The 18335-nt window shown below is 63.1% G+C and overlaps 1 protein-coding gene across 1 annotated transcript; it reads left to right on the plus strand.

Moving 5' to 3' along the window:
• The first annotated feature begins 24 nt into the window (after positions 1-24).
• On the plus strand, positions 25-17360 carry CC2D1A (coiled-coil and C2 domain containing 1A). Its single transcript, XM_058292797.2, is given in 36 exon segments — positions 25-329; positions 1553-1688; positions 2889-3001; positions 3098-3163; positions 3381-3515; positions 3627-3846; positions 8557-8597; positions 8599-8682; positions 8925-8997; positions 9154-9182; positions 9184-9226; positions 9319-9618; positions 10237-10364; positions 10679-10742; positions 10745-10780; positions 10869-11041; positions 12046-12096; positions 12098-12177; positions 12278-12311; positions 12313-12338; positions 12444-12502; positions 12505-12559; positions 14398-14471; positions 14554-14612; positions 14712-14753; positions 14755-14764; positions 14847-14946; positions 15042-15132; positions 15335-15448; positions 15450-15473; positions 15563-15627; positions 16043-16106; positions 16212-16336; positions 16430-16508; positions 16599-16646; positions 16826-17360. Coding segments are annotated over 36 exon segments (3087 nt in total). The 5' UTR covers positions 25-269; the 3' UTR covers positions 17012-17360.
• The last annotated feature ends 975 nt before the right edge of the window (positions 17361-18335 follow it).

The raw sequence follows: 18335 nt of genomic DNA on the forward strand, positions 1-18335 counted from the left end.
CCCCGCGCGGCCTGCCGGGAGTTGTAGTTCGGCGCCGAGGGCCCAGCGAGTCTAGTGACCGCGCTCCGGTGCGCCTGCTGCGCCGGACGGCCGAGGCGGAAGTGGGGCGGCCACCCCGGGGGTCGAGGACGAGGGGCGCCGGGGCGGCGACCGCGGGGCGCTGAGCGAGGGACGCGGGGCTCCGGGAAGGGCGCGTGCGCGGAGACAGGCCCCGGGGGAGGAGGCAGGGCAGGGCCAGCCGCCGGTGGTCCGGGTAGCCAACCTGAAAGATGCACAAGAGGAAGGGGCCCCAGGGAACCCCCGGGCGAGGCGCCGCCGCCGCCCGCCAGGTGAGTTTGCGCCCCTCGGTCCCGCCTGGGGGACCTTTCCCTACCTGTGTCATACGCCCCAGGTAGGGCCCCACCCTTCAGGGGCTCCCGATCCCACCCCCCAGGTGAGCCCCCGTCTTTGCCCTTCCCCCTGCTAGGGCCCGACACCCCTCGTCCCTCAAAGTGCGGCCTCTGAGGCCCGGTGCCCCAGCTCCTGCCGCCCCGCGCGGGGCTTGGGGCCACCTGTTGCCACAGCAGCTGGCAGCCCTGGCCAGGCAGGCCTGGAATCCCCACCCGCCCCGAGGAGGCACCAATCAGTCCTGACCTCTGACCCGGTCAGGAAGTGCACAGGAAGACACTGAGGCCCAGAGGTGAAGACACCTGTCCAAGGTCATGGAGATTAACGCAGCTTGGCCAGAAATGCCTGTGCCAAGCTGCTGCCTTGCAGCGCTCCGGGCTGGGGGGGGTCCCGTTTACCCCCTCCATCCCTCCCCCGGCTCTTCTCCACCTTGGTGGAGGGAGCCCAGGGCACCTGTCTGGCAGAGCTGACTTTCCCTGCTGGCCCCTGTACATCGGACACTTGACTTCACAGCTCTCTGCCTCAGTTTCCTCATCTGGTAAAGGGAGCGCCTAGGTGAGCCTAGTCACATGAAGACTCACTGACATAACTTACGAAAAGTGCTAGAACAGAACATTCCATGAAGATTATCACCTTTATAACGAGTAGGCGGCGCCTCCCGTGGTTGCCAATTTTCAGCCATTTTTGATCTGTAGAAAGGGCACGTCCATATACTGCTCCCTGATATTGTCACATTACGGTTTGTCATTAGTCGGGGACAGGAAGACGGGCTTGTGACCTGGCAAAGTCCCTGCTTTTAACTAACTGTCCTCGTTGCTGATGGTGCCTTCCAGCCCTGCTCCCCTACTGAGGATTCTGGAAGGAAAAGCTCCCTGGTGTGGGGAGTGGCTCTGCTTTGGGCCATGTGTAGAATCTGCTTGTCCCACTGCGCTTGGCCAGCAGCGTGTCACGGGCGCAGGCTCCAAGTGGGGCACTGGGTCTCTCTGCCTGGCCCGTCTTGGGTTGTCTGAAGCCCCCTGGATCCTGTTCCAGCCTCCTGGCCCTCCCCAGGAGTGTGGCGCTTTCCCGGAGACCTCTGTTCTCTTCCTCCCGCGGGGACTGCTGGCTCGTGGCTGCCTCTGGCAAGATGACGCCCCCTCTTAGGTCTGCCCCTCTGTTCCCACAGCTGGGCCTGCTGGTCGACTTCTCCCCAGACGGCCTGATGATTCCGGAAGACGGAGTTAATGATAAGGAGCTGGAGGCCGAGTTCTTGGCCTTGGTGGGCGGCCAGCCCCCAGCCCTAGAGAAACTCCAAGGCAAAGGTGAGGCAACCCCCCCCGCACACCCCCAAGCATTTTCCGAGCTCCTACCATTTGCCGGGCTCGGACCCGGATGCTGGGGAGGTGGGGGAGGGAGGACAGCTCCCTCCTGGAGCTTGTGATCTGGGTGGGAGGTTAATGTAGTGATTCGGGACCAGGCTGAGGGTTCGAATCCCGGCTCTGCTGCTTGCTGGCTGCGCGGACCCAACGGGTCACATCAGCTCCGAGGGCGGGCCTGGGTTTTGCTGTCTGTGAAATGGGGACGAGAGTCCCTTAGCTCGCAGGAGACAGCCTTCTGTGAGGCCTGACAAGCAGTGCAATAATGGCACCGTAAGCCTGAACCGCCACACGCCATCAGCCATCGGGGCTTGGGTTGGAGAGAACAGGGACTGAATGAAACCTGCCAGTCAGGGCCGGATTCCTGGGGAGAAAGTTGGGGAGGCCCAGGAGGGGTGCCAGCAGGTGCAGAGGCCAGGTGGGGGGTGGGCAGAGGACACTACGGCGGTCAGTTGAAGCTGGAGCCCCGAGGACAAACGGAGCCCTTTTTTGCTTATGCTGACAAAGCCCGGCTCATAGGCCACGCACCCTGCTTTTTTTTTTTTAAGACTTATTTATTTCTTTCTCTCAGGAATCTGTGTTTCTTTCTTTGTTGCGTCATCTCGTTGTGTCAGCTCTCCATGTGTGTGGCGCCATTCCTGGGCAGGCTGCACTTTCTTTCGCGCTGGGTGGCTCTCCTTACGGGGTGCACTCCTTGCACGTGGGGCTCCCTACGCGGGGGACACCCCTGCGTGGCACGGCACTCCTTGCGCGCATCAGGACTGCGCATGGGCCAGCTGTACACGGGTCAGGGAGGCCCGGGGTTTGAACCGCGGACCTCCCATGTGGTAGACAGATGCCCCAACCGCTGGGCCAAGTCCGCTTCCCAGCCACGCGCCCTTCTAAGAGCTTTATTTATTTGCCTCTGGTCCCCAAAAGAGACCTGTGGGGGAGGGATGATTGCCAATCCATCTAATGGATGGGGAGACTGAGGCCCAGAGAGTTGAGGCGACTCGCCCAAGCTCACACAGCGGATTTCGCGCTCAGCTCGCCCGGCCCCAGAGCTGTGGCTTTACGGGGAAGAGAGTCGGCCGGGGCGGGGGTGGCACGGGAAGGGCAGGGACAGGGGCCGGAACAACGCCGAGTCCAGCCTCCTCCCGGCCCCAGGGCCACTGCCCATGGAGACCATCGAGAAGATGGCCGGCCTGTGCATGCGAGACCTGGACGAGGAGGAGGAGGCAACGGACGAGGACGACGTGGAGGCCGATGACGAGCTGCTGGTGAGGGGCCGGGGCGGGCGGGGGGGGGGGGGGCGCCCCCTCCCCGTGCCACCCCCCGCCCAGGGCGCCCTCACGCTCCGGCCACGCGTCCCCCAGGCGGAACTCAACGAGGTCCTGGGAGAGGAAAAGAAGGCCTCGGAGCCCCAGCCTGCTCCGGCCCAGGTACGTGTCAGCCGAGCCTGCCCCCCTTGAACCAGAACCCCACAGACAGCCTGGGGTTCAAGGCCACGTGCCGTCCACCCTAGCCCTGGGACCTCAGGTGAGCGCCGTGGCGGCCCGGTTCCCGGGAAGCGGGGAGGGACTGGGGGAGCAAAATCAATCCCGCGGGGGCACCGCACCTGCCACGAGGCCGGCTCCCCCTGTCCCTTTCCTCCCGCAGCCGAAGCCCCCGGCCCCCCACCCCGGGGTGGAGGCCACCCTGCAGGAGAGGCTGGCCCTCTACCAGGCCGCCGTGGACAGCGCGAGGCAGGCCGGGGATGGCGCCAAGATGCGGCGCTACCAACGGGGGCTCAAGGTGAGCAGGCCGCGGCGAGGTGGGGGGCACCCGGGACCCGACCCCCGTCCCCCCCCCCCCGTGCGCCCCCGCGCCGGCTTCTCCCAGACCCCAACCCGCGCCTCCTCCCAGACTCTCGAAAACCTGCTGGCTTCCGTGCGGAAGGGCCACGCCGTGGACGAAGCGGACATCCCGCCGCCCGTGGCCGTGGGGAAGGGCCCGGCCGCCGCACCCGGCCACCCCCCTGCGCCCCCCCAGCCGGCCCCGGAGCCCGCGGTGACCGCGGAAGGCCCTCCGCCCACCGCCCCGGCCTCGTTCCCGGGGGGCTCGGCCAAGCCCCAGCCGCCCCCAGGTAGGGCTGCGCCGACAGCGGGACCTGGGGGGGGGTGGGTGGCGCAGCGGGGGAGCGGGACCCAGTGGGCGCTGCGTGGGTGTTCGGGCCGCGGACAGATCGTGACGTATTTCAACACCCCTGGACCTTTGTGCCCCAGAGTTGACGGAGACTTTCCCAGGGGCACGCGGGCACACAGAGAGTTCTGGGTTTTTTTTTAATTTTTAAATTAGTTTTTAAAGATTTATTTATTTATTTATTTCTCTCCCCCCCCCCCCCAGCCAGTTGTCTGTTCTCTGTGTCTATTTGCTGCGTCTTCTTTGTCTGCTTCGGTTGTTGTCAGCGGCACGGGAATCTGTGTCTCTTTTTGTTGCATCATCTCGTTGTGTCAGCTCTCCGTGTGTGTGCCAGCATTCCTGGGCAGGCTGCACTTTCTTTCACGCTGGGCAGCTCTCCTTACGGGGCGCACTCCTTGTGCGTGGGGCTCCCCTACGCGGGGGACACCCCTGTGTGGCATGGCACTCCTTGTGTGCATCAGCGCTGCGCCTGGGCCAGCTGCACACGGGTCAAGGAGGCCCGGGGCTTGAACCGCGGACCTCCCATGTGGTAGACGGACGCCCTAACCACTGGGCCAAGTCCGCCACCCTAGAGTTCTGGTTTTTAACCAGTTATTTGGAAGTAATTTCAAATTTCCAGGATGATGGGAAAGAGTCAAAACCCATACAGAGAGCTCCAACCCACCCCCACCCAGCACCCAGGTCCACCAACGTCTAACGTTTTGTCACATTTACTCTATCTTCTGTCTGTCCATCTGTCTACTTGTCCATCTGTCCATACATCCATACATCTATCGTTTTGCCACATTCGCCACATCGTTCTATCCATCTACCTCTATCTCTCTATTATCCACTCATCCATATCTCCCTACATCTATCATTTGCCATATTTACTGTTTCCTTCTATTGTCCTTCTGTTACCTGATTACCCATCTTTCCATTCACCCATGTATCCATCCGCCTACTTATCATTTTGCCACATTTGATATATCATTCTATCTATCCATCTACCTATTTCTCTGTATTTCCTTCCATCCATCCACCCTCCATATATCCATACATCTGTCTAGCTACCAGTTTTCTAAACTTTTGAGAGAAGGTTGCACACGCCGTGCTCCCTGAACACATAAGACTCCTGCATACATTTCCAAAGAACAAGGATATTTACTTACATCGTCTCTTTAAGTTCACTTAAGAAGTTTAAGAACTTTTCATTGGTATAAAGCTTATGGTTTATATTACCAGTTTTTATATGTTCCAATAATGTTCTTTCACACAGTTTTTTTTAAAGATTTATGTTACTTATTAATTTCTCCCCACCCCCTCATTTGTTTGTTTTTTTTTGCACTTGCTGTATCTTTTCATTTTCCTTCTTTTTTTTTTAGATTTATTATTTATTTCTCTCACCTCCCCCCCTCCAGTTGTCTGTGCTCTGTGTCCATTCGCGGTGTGTTCTTCTGTGTCCGCTTGCATTCTTGTCAGCGGCACCGGGAATCTGTGTCTCTTTTTGTTATATGTTATCTTGCTGTGTCAGCTCTCCGTGTGTGTGGCACCAGTCCTGTGCAGGCTGTGCTTTTTCCGCATGGGGTGGCTCTCCTTACAGGGCACATTGCTTGCACGTGGGGCTCCCCTACGCGGGGGACACCCCTGCGTGGCAGGGCACTCCTTGCGTGCATCAGCACTGCGCATGGGCCAGCTCCACACAGGTCAGGAGGCCCGGGGTTTGAACCACGGACCTCCCATGTGGTAGGCGGGTGCTCTATCTGTTGATCCAAATCCTCTTCCCTCCTTGTTTCTTTAGGAGGCACTGGAAGCCAAACCCTCATCACTTGAGCCACGTCCACTCCCTCCTTTGTTGTGTGTCTCATTATGTTTTCTCCTCCCACATCTCTTGTTGCGTCATCTTGTTGTGTCAGCTTGCCGTGTCTGCCTGTCTCGCCAGCTCGCTGTCTTCTTTAGGAGGCACTGGGATCTGAACCGGCAACTGCCCATGTGATAGGCAGGAGCCCAGTTGCCTGAGCCACATCCACTTCTCTCCCACAGAGTTTTAAGTGAATAATTCCCAAACCCTCAGCTCTTCCGTCTTCTTCCTTAAAACTCACTCACTGGAGAACACACTTCCCAAGAGGTTTTCCTTCCCTGCAATCCCTTTCCCACCTGCCTCCTCCCATTTTAGGAAAGGAAGGCCCTGCTTTCTGGAATCTGACTCCGGGTGCAAACTCTTCCTCTGGCCGGAACCAAAGAGGCCACCCCAGATCCCACCATGGGTGTAAGAAAATCATAAAATCCTTATGGAGCGGGGCTGGATTCTGAGCCATAGTTTCTGGCCAAGTTCAAGGAAGCCTCTTGGAATCGACCCTAACATTTCCAGCTGAAATCACCCCAGATTTGTCATGATGGGGTTTCTGGGCATATCGTTTGGCAAGAGTTCAGTTAAGCACATGATATTGCTATGCCAAGACACCCCCCCCCCCAAATCCATCCACCTGTTGGCATGAACCAGATTTCTCAGTACTTTAAGAAAGACAGGAAAAGTGAGGGGAGTCAGTGCAGCTCAGCTGTGGAGCGCCTGCTTCCCACGTACCAGGTCCTGGATTCAATCCTCAGTACCTCCTAAAAAAAAAAAGAGTAGGAAAAGAATGAATGGGAGATGTGGCTTGATGACTAGGGAGAGTCCCAAAATGACGGCTAGAGGTGCATTTCCAGGAAAACGTTACTCTTGGTCCATCAAAATTCCTTATTAAAACGCTTGATGTGTTTAGGTTCTCCTCCCATATACCTGTTAATTATAACGATCATGCGACCAGGGAGAAAAAATAATTTTTTCGAAACTTTCCCGTGGCGACATTTACATAACATACAATGTGCCATTTTAACTATTTCTGAGTATGTGATGCTCCAGTGGCTCTTAATTATAGTCACAAAGTGCCGTCTCACCGTCTATTATCAAAACGTTTTCATTGTCCCAAAGAGAAACTTGACCCATTAAGCAATAACCAACCCCCTGCCCCTAGCCCTTGTTAATGTCTAATCGACTCTCTATGAATTTGCTTATTCTGGATATTTTGTATAAGTGAAAACATCCACTATGTGCTTTCACGTCTGGCTTGTTTCACTCAGCACCATGTTTTCGAGGTGCATCCGTGTAGGCGCATGTATCTATCAGAACTTCATTCCTTTTTAATGGCTGCGTAATATTCCACGGTATGGATGGACCACATTTTATTTCTCCATCATCTTTCAGACACTTCAGTTGTTTCCACCTTTTGGCTTCTGCAGATAATGCTGCTATGAGCATTGGTGTCCAAAGTCTGTTTGCATGACTTTTTTTAACACTGAGAGATGAACAGTCATAGGAAATACAACCAACTCAATGCCAAGATGTTTTTTCAACCGCTAGACACTTTCTCAGGAAAAGCAAGTCGAAATTTAAATCACGGGTGCAGTTGTCATTCTGGAAAAGTATAATGCATACATTGTTTTTCTGGTGTTTCCAGATTTTGTGGACACTCGGTGGTATATTGTACTTTGTGGACATTTTATTTTATTTTCCTACTTTGTTTTGTTTTGTTTTTTTCATCCCCAAAAGCTTCTTTGTGCTTCCTTCCCATCAAGTCCTCTCCCCTAATGTAATCCATATTGTGACTTCTGTCACCGTAGATTACTTTTTTTTAAAAGATTTATTTTATTTATTTATTCGCCCCCCCTTGCAGTTTGCTTACTCTCTGCTCTCTGTGTCCATTCGCTGTGCGTTCTTCTATCTCTGCTTGTCTCTTCATTGCGTCATTTTTTGAGGCACCAGCTCTCTGTGGGCGCGGGCCATCAGCTCTCTGCAGGTGCAGGCCAGCTTGACTTCACAAGGAGGCCCTGGGACACAAACCCAGGGCCTCCCATATGGTAGGCAGGAGCCCAATCGTTTGAGCCACAGCCACTTCCCAGTACTTTGTTTTTTTATACTAACATTCGTACTTACTGCTCTGAATGTAAAGATACTTCCCCCTGGAAACATTTTGAGCATATTATTTGAAAACATAACTACCATACTGCTTAAAATTTAATCAGTTTACCCCGTGTTTCCCAACTTTGCAGCCACGCTGCATAAATGTATTTTGGTTGTACGAATGTACGAGAGGGTGGACAAAAAAAGACTTTGAGGCATACAAATATATTACATTAGGACACGGATGGAAATAAGAGTTCAAGGAGAAAAAGCTGTGAAATTCCCGACTGCTAAAAATGAGCTCGGGGATATATTTAAAAAACGAATGTTGGTGAGTTTCAAATCTCCACGGGGCGTTAAGGCCCGTTAGATTTAGAAACACGAGGGAACGGTTTCATTTTTCATATATCAAGGTTTGCGAGGCTTTTGCTCCTTTTTATACTTCAGGAAAGGAAAATTTTCGGCGTAGATTTAAAAAGGCATAAAGTTTTCCAAAATTCTCTCAGCGGGAGAAAAAAAAGAATAGTGGTTCCGGAGCCTTCCGGGCCGGACGTTTGCGTCCCAGCCCTGCCCTTTGCCAGGCTGTGTGACCTTGGGAACACAGCATGCCCTCTCTGAGCCTCAGTTCTCTCACCTACAAAACGGGGCCTAGGAACAGCCTCTGTGGTGAGCAGGAAATAGGGTTTGTGCAGACAAGGTGCTAGCGGCCTCCCAAGAGCTCTGTTGGCCTTCCAGGTCCCTGCAGCCCCGGCCCGCTCGCCCAGGTGCAGAGCCGGGCAGTGCGAGTACAAGCTGGCCGCCCTGCACGCCAAGCAGCGGGGAGACCCCGCCGCCGCCACCAGATACTTCCGCGTGGCCAAGGTGCGCCCGACCGAGGGACGCAGGGAGGCCGGGCGGGCTCTGACGGCACGTGGCCCCCAGGAGGCGCGCCCTGGAGTCCTGGCCGGGCCATTTCCTAGCTGGTGTGCTGCACCCCTGGGAGACTCAGTTTACCTGCTCAGTGAAAACGGCCTAAGGCTGGAGCAAAGGGGCTGCACCGGAAGGGCATGGAGGGGTGGGGGCTCCCCAGGCGGCCTCCCCGCTAATCCCATTTCTTCTCCCAGAGCTTAGACGCCGTCCTGGAGGTCCTGAGCCAGGGGGAGCCCGTGGACCTGTCCCGCGTGCCCCCGCCACCCGGTGAGCACCCCACTCTGGCCATCCCCCAGGCCTCCGGGAAGTCCTTCCGGGTGCTGCCGCCCCTCCGCGCCCCCGTCAGACCTGGGGGCCCTCTCAGGGTGGGGAGGGGGGCGACCCAGGCCGGCCCCCGATTGCCCCCTCCACCTCTGTCCCCAGACCAGCTGCCCGCGGAGCCGCCCTCGCCACCCCCCGCAGCCTCCAACCCCCGCCACGGCGCCCTCCACGCCAGGTGAGCTCCCAGGACCCTCAGAGCCGGGCAGGCCGGGACCAGACCGTGTCTCCTCCCCCCACCCCGACTTTTAACCCTGCCGCCCCCTCCAGAGGTGCCCCCAGCCCCGCGCACGCTCCTGGAGGCGCTGGAGCAGCGCATGGAGCGGTACCGCGCGGCCGCTGCGCAGGCCAAGGTCAAGGCGGACCAGCGGAAAGCGCGCATGCACGAGCGCATCTGTCAAGGTGCGCCAGGGGGGGCCGGGGGGGCGGGCGGGGGGTGGGTGGGGGCCCCCCCGGAGGCCTCGCGCGGGCAGCCCCAGCGCCTCTGTCCCCCACAGCAATACCAGGACGCCATCCGCGCGCACAAGGCTGGCCGAGCCGTGGACGTGGCCGAGCTGCCCGTGCCCCCAGGTAGGCCCCCCAGCCCCGGCCCCGCACTCTTCCTTCTCATGCACAACGAGGAGCCGACCGCTGTGAATCCAGACATGTCCAAGCGGCTGGTAGCTTGAAATCAATCACAACAGGAGCATTCACACCGTGGAAATGGGCAAAACACTCAAAATCGGGGCTTTGGCCCCAGAGCCCGGTGCGCCAGCCTGCCTCTGTCCCTTTGCTTGTCCTTTGCCTCACCCCTTCCCGGCCAGCAGGTCCTAGCTCAGCACACACTGGCTTAGCAGCCCCCTCCGCTCCCCGCTGGGTGGGGGGCCTCCCGGGGATTCTCAGTGCTGCCCAGGCGTCCCCCCTCCCCCGAGAGAGCGGTCCCCTCTCCGTGTCTTAGTCTCCCTGCCCTGGCAGCCCCTCCAGGCCGGGCCCTCCCCGGCGCCCCACCCAGCCGCTGGCAAGGCCCGGGGCCAGGCAAAGCCTTGGGGAAGTTGGGAACGATCTGGGTCTCCGGGAAGCAACGGCAGCCCCCTTCCTGGGGTTCCAAGGAGGACCAGAGGCCCCGAGATGTCGTGGATGGGGAAGAGGGACCCCCGCCTCTCCACAGGAGGTGGCTTCCCTCCTGATGGGCCCCGACCGGCCGCCCAGGCTTTCCCCCCATCCAGGGCCTCGAGGCTCCCGAGCCCGCCCAGCAGAGCCTGGTGGGGGTCCTGGAGACCGCCGCGAAGCTCGCCAGCCAGGGCCGACGGCGCCGAGGACGAGACGAGCCTAAGAAGGTGCCTGAGGCCGGGGCCGGGCAGCAGCCCCCCAGCACAGCCCGGGGAGCCTCGGCCTCGAGCCGGAGAGAACCAGGCTCCTCGGCCAGCCCTGCCCCTCCCTGGCTGTGGCTTCCCCTCCAGTTTCCTCATCCAGAAAGTGGGGCTGGGGACAGTCCAGTCCCTCCCGGCGCTTTTGCAAAGAGCACCAGGCCATGGCCGAGGAGGTGGCAACCGAGGCAGCCACGGCCGTCGGTTTCAGGCGCTGGCCTCGCAGGGGTGGGCGTCTCGCCAAAGCAGGGAGAGCTCCAACTCTTTCCCTGCTCCCTCTGCAGTCCAACAGCCCTGCGGCCCCCGTACCCCAGCCCAAGACCCCCACCTCCAGGGCCCCGGCGCCGGGTCGGCCAAGGCAGCCCCCAAAGGCACGTCCGCCAGAGGTAGGCGCCCCCCCCCCTCCCCGCCCCGGCAGCCGCGCCACCTGCTCCGCGGCCGGCAGCACCCGCAGCCCACCCCTGTGCCCCGCAGCCCAGCAGCAGCTGGCCTTCCTGGAGGGCCGCAAGAAGCAGCTCCTGCAGGCCGCGCTGCGGGCCAAGCAGAAGAACGACGTGGAGGGCGCCAAGATGCACCTGCGCCAGGCCAAGGGGCTGGAGCCCATGCTGGAGGCCTCGCGCAACGGGCTGCCCGTGGACATCACGAAGGTGAAGGCTCAGGGGCTCGCGAGTTAGCCGGGCGACCCAGAGTGTATCAGTCAGCGACAAGGCTGAGCTGCTGTAACAAATAGGCCCTCCGAAACAGCGGCTGAAGTGAGACCGCTGTTCTTTCACAAAACAAGCAGCAGACCCAGGCCCTCCGGGGCCCAGGCGCCTTCTGCCCAGCTGCTTCTGGCCGCTTCTCTGTGCCCCAGCCCATGGGAAAGGCCCCCATGAGAGTTTCCTTTTAAGGAAGTGACGGGGGAGCGGCCGGCACTTCTGCCCACTCCCCATTGGCCACAATGGAGTCATGTGACCAGACCTCACTGCCATGGAGGCTAGAGCTCCATGGCCAGGACGGGGGGGTGGGATCGGCTCTGGGGGAGACGCTGGACAGATTCCGCCATGTTGTGCACAATCTCTGCGCCTCCTTGGGAAAGTGGGGTCGGGTGAACTGGCACAAGGACGGGTAGGAAAGACTTCTGGGGCCCCTACCCACGTGCCAGCCCCCCCGCTGGGCACTGGGGGACACAGCGGTGAACAAAACAGACAAAACACCCCGCCCACGAGGTCCTGCGCCTCCCTGCCGCCCTCAGACCCCCAGCCCGCCCGACCTCAGGGCCTTTGCACTGGCAGTTCCTCTGCCTGGAACAGATAACCTGTTTGACTCCCTCCCTCCCCTCTTTCGTTGGCTGCTCAAATGTCACTGCCTTGGAAGCCCTGTGGGTGGCCTGTCTTTTCTCACTCGTCACCTGACACCTTCACATTATACCAGATAACTTACTTCTCTTGCATGTCGCCTGCGCTGCCCGCCCCCCCAGCAGGGACTTCGGTCCCTCTGCTTCACCGCTGTGTCCTCAACCCCAGAACAGGGCCAGGCACACCACGACAACGTGAAGGACCGTCTCCGGGTGTCATGGGTGGAGGGGCCTGGGAAGGAAGAGCGGGGGCGGGTCCCTCCGAGGAGGAGGTGGTGCTTCCCCCCCCCCACGAGCCTCCCTCGTGTCCCCCAGGTGCCACCCGCCCCCGTCAACAAGGACGACTTCGCACTGCTCCAGCGGCCGGGGGCCGGGGCTGTCCCAGGAGGCCGCCCGGCGCTACGGCGAACTCACCAAGCTGCTCAAGCAGCAGCACGAGGTGAGCGGGCCACCTCCCCCCCCCCCCCCGCCCCCCCGCCCCGGGTCGGCCGCCCCCTCCCCGGGTCACAGCCCTCTCCTCACTGTCTTGTGTCCCGCCCCCCCCCAGAATGTGCCTGAACCATTCAAACCAGTTCACCCAGCTTGGGCAACATCGTGGAAACCAGCAAGTGAGTGCCCTCGCGCCCGCCCCCGGGGGCGTTCCCCCCCCCGCCCCGCCCCCAGCCAGCCCCCCTCGCGGCAGGCCTGAGCCGGGCCGCTCTCGCCCCCCGCAGGTTCGAGAAGCTGGCGGAGGACTGCAAGCGGAGCATGGAGACTCTGAAGCAGGCCTTCGCCCGGGCCTCCCCACGCCCCCCGCCCGCTTTGAGCAGAGGACGTTCAGCGTGATCAAGTAAGGCTCGGCTGCCCCCCCCCCAGGGCCGGCGGCCGCGCTCCCCGGAAGCCAGCCGGAGGCAGTCGAGTTTGGGTTGGGTAGTGGCTGGGTAGTGGCGGCGGCACAGCACGTGCAAGGGCCCTGGGGCGCGGCCTGGCGAGGGGGCGTGCCCGAGGCGCGCCACGTCCCAGGGGGCCCCCCCAGGAGACCGGCTGGCGTTTTCGCCTCGGTGGCGGTTCATCTCGCGCCGTGGGGAGTCGGGCTCGTCGTCCCCGTTGTGTAGCTGAGGCTAGGTGCGGACGTTTGTCCCCCCACCCCTGACCCTGGCTCCCCCACACCCGCCCAGCTTGCGCGCCGCCCCCGCTTTGCTCGCCTCCCACCACCCGGGCTGCTCGGGTCCCCCACATCCCGGGCTTCCTGCCGCTTCCGTCACCCAGGCCCCTTCCCCAGGTCCCTGCTCCTCGGAGACCACCCGGCTCACCTCCGATGTCGTGGGAACCCTTGTCACCCCCCACTCGGCCCGCGTTGCCACTCCCTGCAGGGGCGCTGGCCTGCCTCTACGCTTTCTGTCCGTTTTTCTATTTACGCATGGCTGGCCGTCTGTCTGCTCAGCTAGACTCGGGCCCTGTGAGCACAGGGACAGCGCCCTGCTGCATTTGCTTCTAGATCCCCAGCAGCGAGGGGCTGACACACAGGGGGCACACAGTAGGGGGCAGCACCTACTGGCTGACACACAGTAGGTGTTCAAAAATATTGAGGACGGTCCCCCAGCACAAGGGCACTGGCTGGTGCTTAATAGGTGCTGAAAAATATTAAGGAAAGGTCTCCCAACAGCGAGGGCACTGGCTGGCACACAGTAGGTGCTCAAAAAATATGGGACTGTCCCCAGCAGTGAAGACACTGTCTGGGACACAGTAGGTGCTCCAAAAATATGGGAGTGTCCCCCAGCAGCAAAGACATTGGCTGGCATACAGTAGGTGCTCAAAAATATTAAGGAAGGTACCCCCCGCACGAGGGCACTGGTTGGTGCTTAATAGGTGCTGAAAGATATTAAGGGAAGGTCTCCCAACAGCGAGGGCACTGGTTGGCACACAGTAGGTGCTCAAAAATATTAAGGGAAGGTCCCCAGCACAAGGACACTGGCTGGCATGTAGTAGGTGCTTGGAAATATTAGGGAAGATCCCCCAGCAGTGAGGGCACTGGCCGGCACACAGTAGGTGCTCTAAAATATTAAGGTCCGCCAACAGTGAGGGCACCAGCTGGCACACAGTAGGTGCTCAAAAATATTAAGAGAAGGTCCCCCAGCCGCAAGGTACTGGCTGGCATACAGTAGGTGCTCGAAAATATTAAGGGCAGGTCCCCCAGCCCGAGGACACTGGCTGGCACGTAGTAGGTGTTCGGAAGTACTAAGGGCAGGTCCCCCAGCACGAGGATGGGGGCTGGCACATAGTAGGTGCTTGGAAGTATTAAGGGCAGGTCCCCCGGCACGAGGACGGGGGCTGGCACATAGTAGATACTCGGAAGTATTAAGGGCAGGTCCCCCAGCACGAGGACACTGGCTAGCACATAGTAGGTGCTCGGAAGTATTAAGGGCATGTCCCCAGCACGAGGACGGGGGCTGGCACGTAGTAGGTACTCGGAAGTATTAAGGGCAGGTCCCCCAGCACGAGGACGGGCTAGCACATAGTAGGCACCAAGTAAATTTCCGCAGACAAGCGAGGCCCCAAGGGCAGCCAGCGGCAGGACCGGCCTCTGTCCGATCGCGAACTCGAGCTGGGGAGCTGGGGCGCCCCGAAAGGCCGGGGCAGGGCCGGCGGGGCGGGCAGGGGGCTGAGGCGCCTCTGTCCCCCACCCAGGCTCTTCCGCGAGCTCAGCAGCAACGACATGCACCTGTTCGTGGTGAGGGGCGTCCACCTGCCCACGCCGCCAGGTGAGGGGCCGGCGGGGGGCGGGGGGGGGGGGGGCCGCAGGGACCGCCCCGCCACCAGGCCCTGAGCCCCGCTCGCCCGCAGGGCTGTCCCCCGGCGACCTGGACGTCTTCGTGCGCTTCGACTTCCCCTATCCCAACGTGGTAGGTGGAGGCGCCGCGGCAGGGAGGGGGGGCACCCTGCTGGGGCCAGGTTCCCCCCCCCAAAACCCTCAGCTCCCCTGCGCCCCCGCCCGCTCGCAGGAAGAGGCCCAGAAAGACAAGACCGGCTTGGTCAAGAGCACCGGACTCCCCCGGTGAGCCCGCCCCCCCACCCCCCCGCCCCCTCACGGGTGGGCCCAGCGGCCTTGACCGCCCCCCACCTTCCCCCCCTGGCAGAGTTCAAGGAGCAGTTCAAGCTGTGCATCAACCGCAGCCACCGGGGCTTCAAGAGGGCCATCCAGATGAAAGGCATCAAGTTCGAGGTCGTCCACAAGGGGTACGTGGGGGGCCGTGGGGACCGTGGGCGCCGGGGTGGGCCCTGGGGGGGGGGGAGGCGCGCCCCGGGCCAGCCACTCGGCTCCCCCCCCCCAGGGGGCTCTTCAAGAACGACCGGGTCTTGGGCACGGCGCAGCTGAAGCTGGACACACTGGAGACGGCGTGCGAGATCCGGGAAGTCCTCGAGGTATGCCGGGGCGGGGGGTCCCAGCGCGTCCTTCGGGGGGGCCCCAGGCCTCCCCACGGCCCAGCCCCGCGTCCCGCCCCCGGCCCTGGCCGCCGGCGCCCCCATGGGCTCCTGTTTTGGAAGTGGCCCCGGTCCTCCCGGTCGCCGGTTCTGGGGGCCTCCGGCCACCGCCCCAGGATCCTCGGCCCCCCCCGCCACCCAGGTCCTGGACGGCCGCCGGCCCACGGGGGGGCGGCTGGAGGTGATGGTCCGGATCCGCGAGCCCCTGGCGGCCCAGCAGCTGGAGACAACGACCGAGAGGTGGCTGGTCATCGACCCCTGTGCCGGCGACTGTGCCCTCGGTGAGACCCCTGCCCGCCGGGGCCGGTCCCAGGGAAGGGGGGGATGGTCGAGGGGGGTGCTCACGGGACTGCCGCTGTCCCCCTTGAAGCAGATGGCCGGGCCCAAAGGGAGGGCCCCTGCCGTGCCCGGCCCTGCGCGGGAACCAGGGAACAGGTAAGTGACAGAGGGGACCCCTCCCATGCATTTTGCCACGGCCCTGCCCTTCTCCTGCAGGATGCATTTAAACTCCTCCGCCCAACCTTTAAGGCCCTTTGTGATCCGACCATCACCAACACGCCCGGCCTTCTTTCTCCCATTCTCTCTTGCTGCTTTGTGGGCACACCTGATCTTCACCCACCTCTACCTATGTCCCACAGCCCAGAGGACCCCCCACCTCCCACCCCTGCTCCTCTGCCCCCAGCTTGGCTGCCACCTCCTCCTCTGGGAAGCCCTCCCTGTCCTCAGGCTAGCCGGTGGCCACGGGCATCCCCGTCGCCGGGGTGTGCCACCCTCTTTCCTGCTAGATCGTTGGGTTTGTGGGGTCGTGGGGGGGGGAACCCGCAGCCCCTCACCCCAGCCCACCCCGCAGACCCGCCCGGCCCCTGCACAGCCTCAGCGTGCTGGCTTTCGACCAGGAGCGCCTGGAGCGGAAGGTGGGTGCCTGCCCTGCCGGGCTCCAGGGGCGCGGGTGGCCCGGGGTGGGGGGGGGGCGTCCCCGGCCGGTGGCCCTCACAGCCCCCCACCGCCGCCCTCCCCAGATCCTGGCGTTGAGGCAGGCGCAGCGGCCGGTGCCCCCGGAGTTGGTCCAGCAGTACCAGGACGTGGTGCAGCGCAGCCAGTGGCAGCGGGCGCAGCTGGAGCAGGGGGGCACGGGCGTGCGGCGAGGGTGGGGCCCCCAGGAGGGCCTGGGGGGGGGGGCGGGAAGGCCGGGGCCGCCGATTCCCCCCTCTGACACCCCCCCCCACCCCGCGCCTGCAGAGTACGCGGCGCAGCTGGAGCGGCAACTGCAGTTCTACACCGAGGCCGCCCGGCGCCTGGGAAACGACGGCAGCAGGGTGAGGCGCGCAGGGCCAGGCGGGGGGCGGGGGGCGGGGGGGCGGGGTTGGGGCGCCCCCTGACCCCCCGGGTTCCCCCCCACCCCTCAGGAGGCGGCCAAGGAGGCACTGTACCGGCGGAACCTGGTGGAGAGCGAGGTGAGTGCGGGGGCGGCGGGGGGCCGCGTCCCCACCCTCTCTGAACCCCGTTCCCGCTAGCTGCAGTGGCTCTGCCCTCTCTGACCCCCCCGTGGGCCCCTCCCCCCAGTTGCAGCGGCTCCGCAGGTGGGGGCGCGTCCCCACCCTCTCTTACCCCCCACCCCGGGGTCCCCCGCCAGCTGCAGCGGCTCCGCAGGTGGGGGCACGTCCCCACCCTCTCTGAGCCCGCCCAGGGACCCCCCGCCAGCTGCAGCGGCTCCGCAGGTGGGGGTGCATCCCCACTCTCTCTTACCCCACCCCCCCCCCCGGGTCCCCCGCCAGCTGCAGCGGCTCCGCAGGTGGGGGCACGTCCCCACCCTCTCTGAGCCCGCCCAGGGACCCCCGCCAGCTGCAGCGGCTCCGCAGGTGGGGGTGCATCCCCACTCTCTCTTACCCACCCCCCCCCCCCGGGTCCCCCGCCAACTGCAGCGGCTTCGCAGGTGGGGCGCGTCCCCTCCCTCTCTGACCCCCCCCCCCGGGGTCCCCCGCCAGCTGCAGCAGCTCCGCCCTCTCTGACCTCCCCCAGCTGCAGCGGCTCCACAGGTGGGGGCGCATCCCCACCCTCTCTGACTCCCCCCATGGTCCCCCACTAGCTGCAGTGGCTCCGCCCTCTCTGCCTCCCCCCCTAACTGCAGCGGCTCCGCAGGTGGGGGGAACGTCCCCCACACTCTCTGACCCCCCCCCCCCCCGTGGCCGCCCCAGCTGCAGCGGCTCCGCAGGTGAGGGGGCCGCAGGGCAGGGCCAGGTGGCTGACCCCAAGGCCCCCAGCCCCACCCCGGGGCCAGCGAGGCGCGACGCCGGCCGCCAGCGTAGACCCGACGAGGACAATCACCGACTCTGGACCCTGGCCCTGGCCGCGTGGGCCGCCTGTCCCCGGGGCCCCCGGGAGGGGCCCTGGAGGGTCCCCTTTGCACAGCCCCCCCCCCCCGGGCGCCCCCGGGGGTGGGAGCGCGGCCGGGGCCGGCCCCGTGGCCCCCGACGAGCACTTTACTTCCCCGCCCCGCCCCTGCCTTAACGCCCCACATCCCACCTGCACCCCAAAGAAGCCGCCGAGGCCGCGCGCGCCCCCCCCCCGGCTGGTCCCCAGACCCCCGGAATAAACAGCCAGGGCCACCCCCCGGCTCAGCGCCTCCTGTCTCCCTCTCTCGTCCCCACCCTCCGTGGCCGGCCTGGGTGCGCCCCAAATCCCTGGGAGTCCCGCGCAGGCCGCCTCCACGCGGGTTCCTTCCGCGGTGGCCCCGGGCATGTTGGGGTGACACCCCCGCGGGAGTGCCGCGTATCAGCGGGGGCGTGTCGGGACCTCGGGTTCCTGCACTGCCCCCGGCTTGGCTTCCCAGAGCCTCAGTTTCCCCAGCTGTACGCGGGGAGGGCGGTGTGTGTGGGGGGGGTCAGCAGGCCCCACCCTGGAAGGGCGCCTGGTTCGAGAGCTCCGAAGTGGTCCGGCTTTATTGTCACGGTCCCCACCCGCGCGGGGACCCCCAGCAGGGCCCGCGATCCTCCCCGCGGGAGGGGGCGCGCGCGGAGCGGACATGCGCAGTGCGTGCGCGGAGCTGGGACCCGCGCGCTCCTCCTCCAGGCTCGCCGCCGCCGGGTCCCGGCCCCTCAGTCCTCAGCCCAGGGGAGCCCCGGGGTGCGGGGCCGCCCTGCCGA

The sequence above is a fragment of the Dasypus novemcinctus genome, unplaced genomic scaffold (assembly GCF_030445035.2).
Source record: "Dasypus novemcinctus isolate mDasNov1 unplaced genomic scaffold, mDasNov1.1.hap2 scaffold_297, whole genome shotgun sequence".
NCBI lineage: Eukaryota > Metazoa > Chordata > Mammalia > Cingulata > Dasypodidae > Dasypus > Dasypus novemcinctus.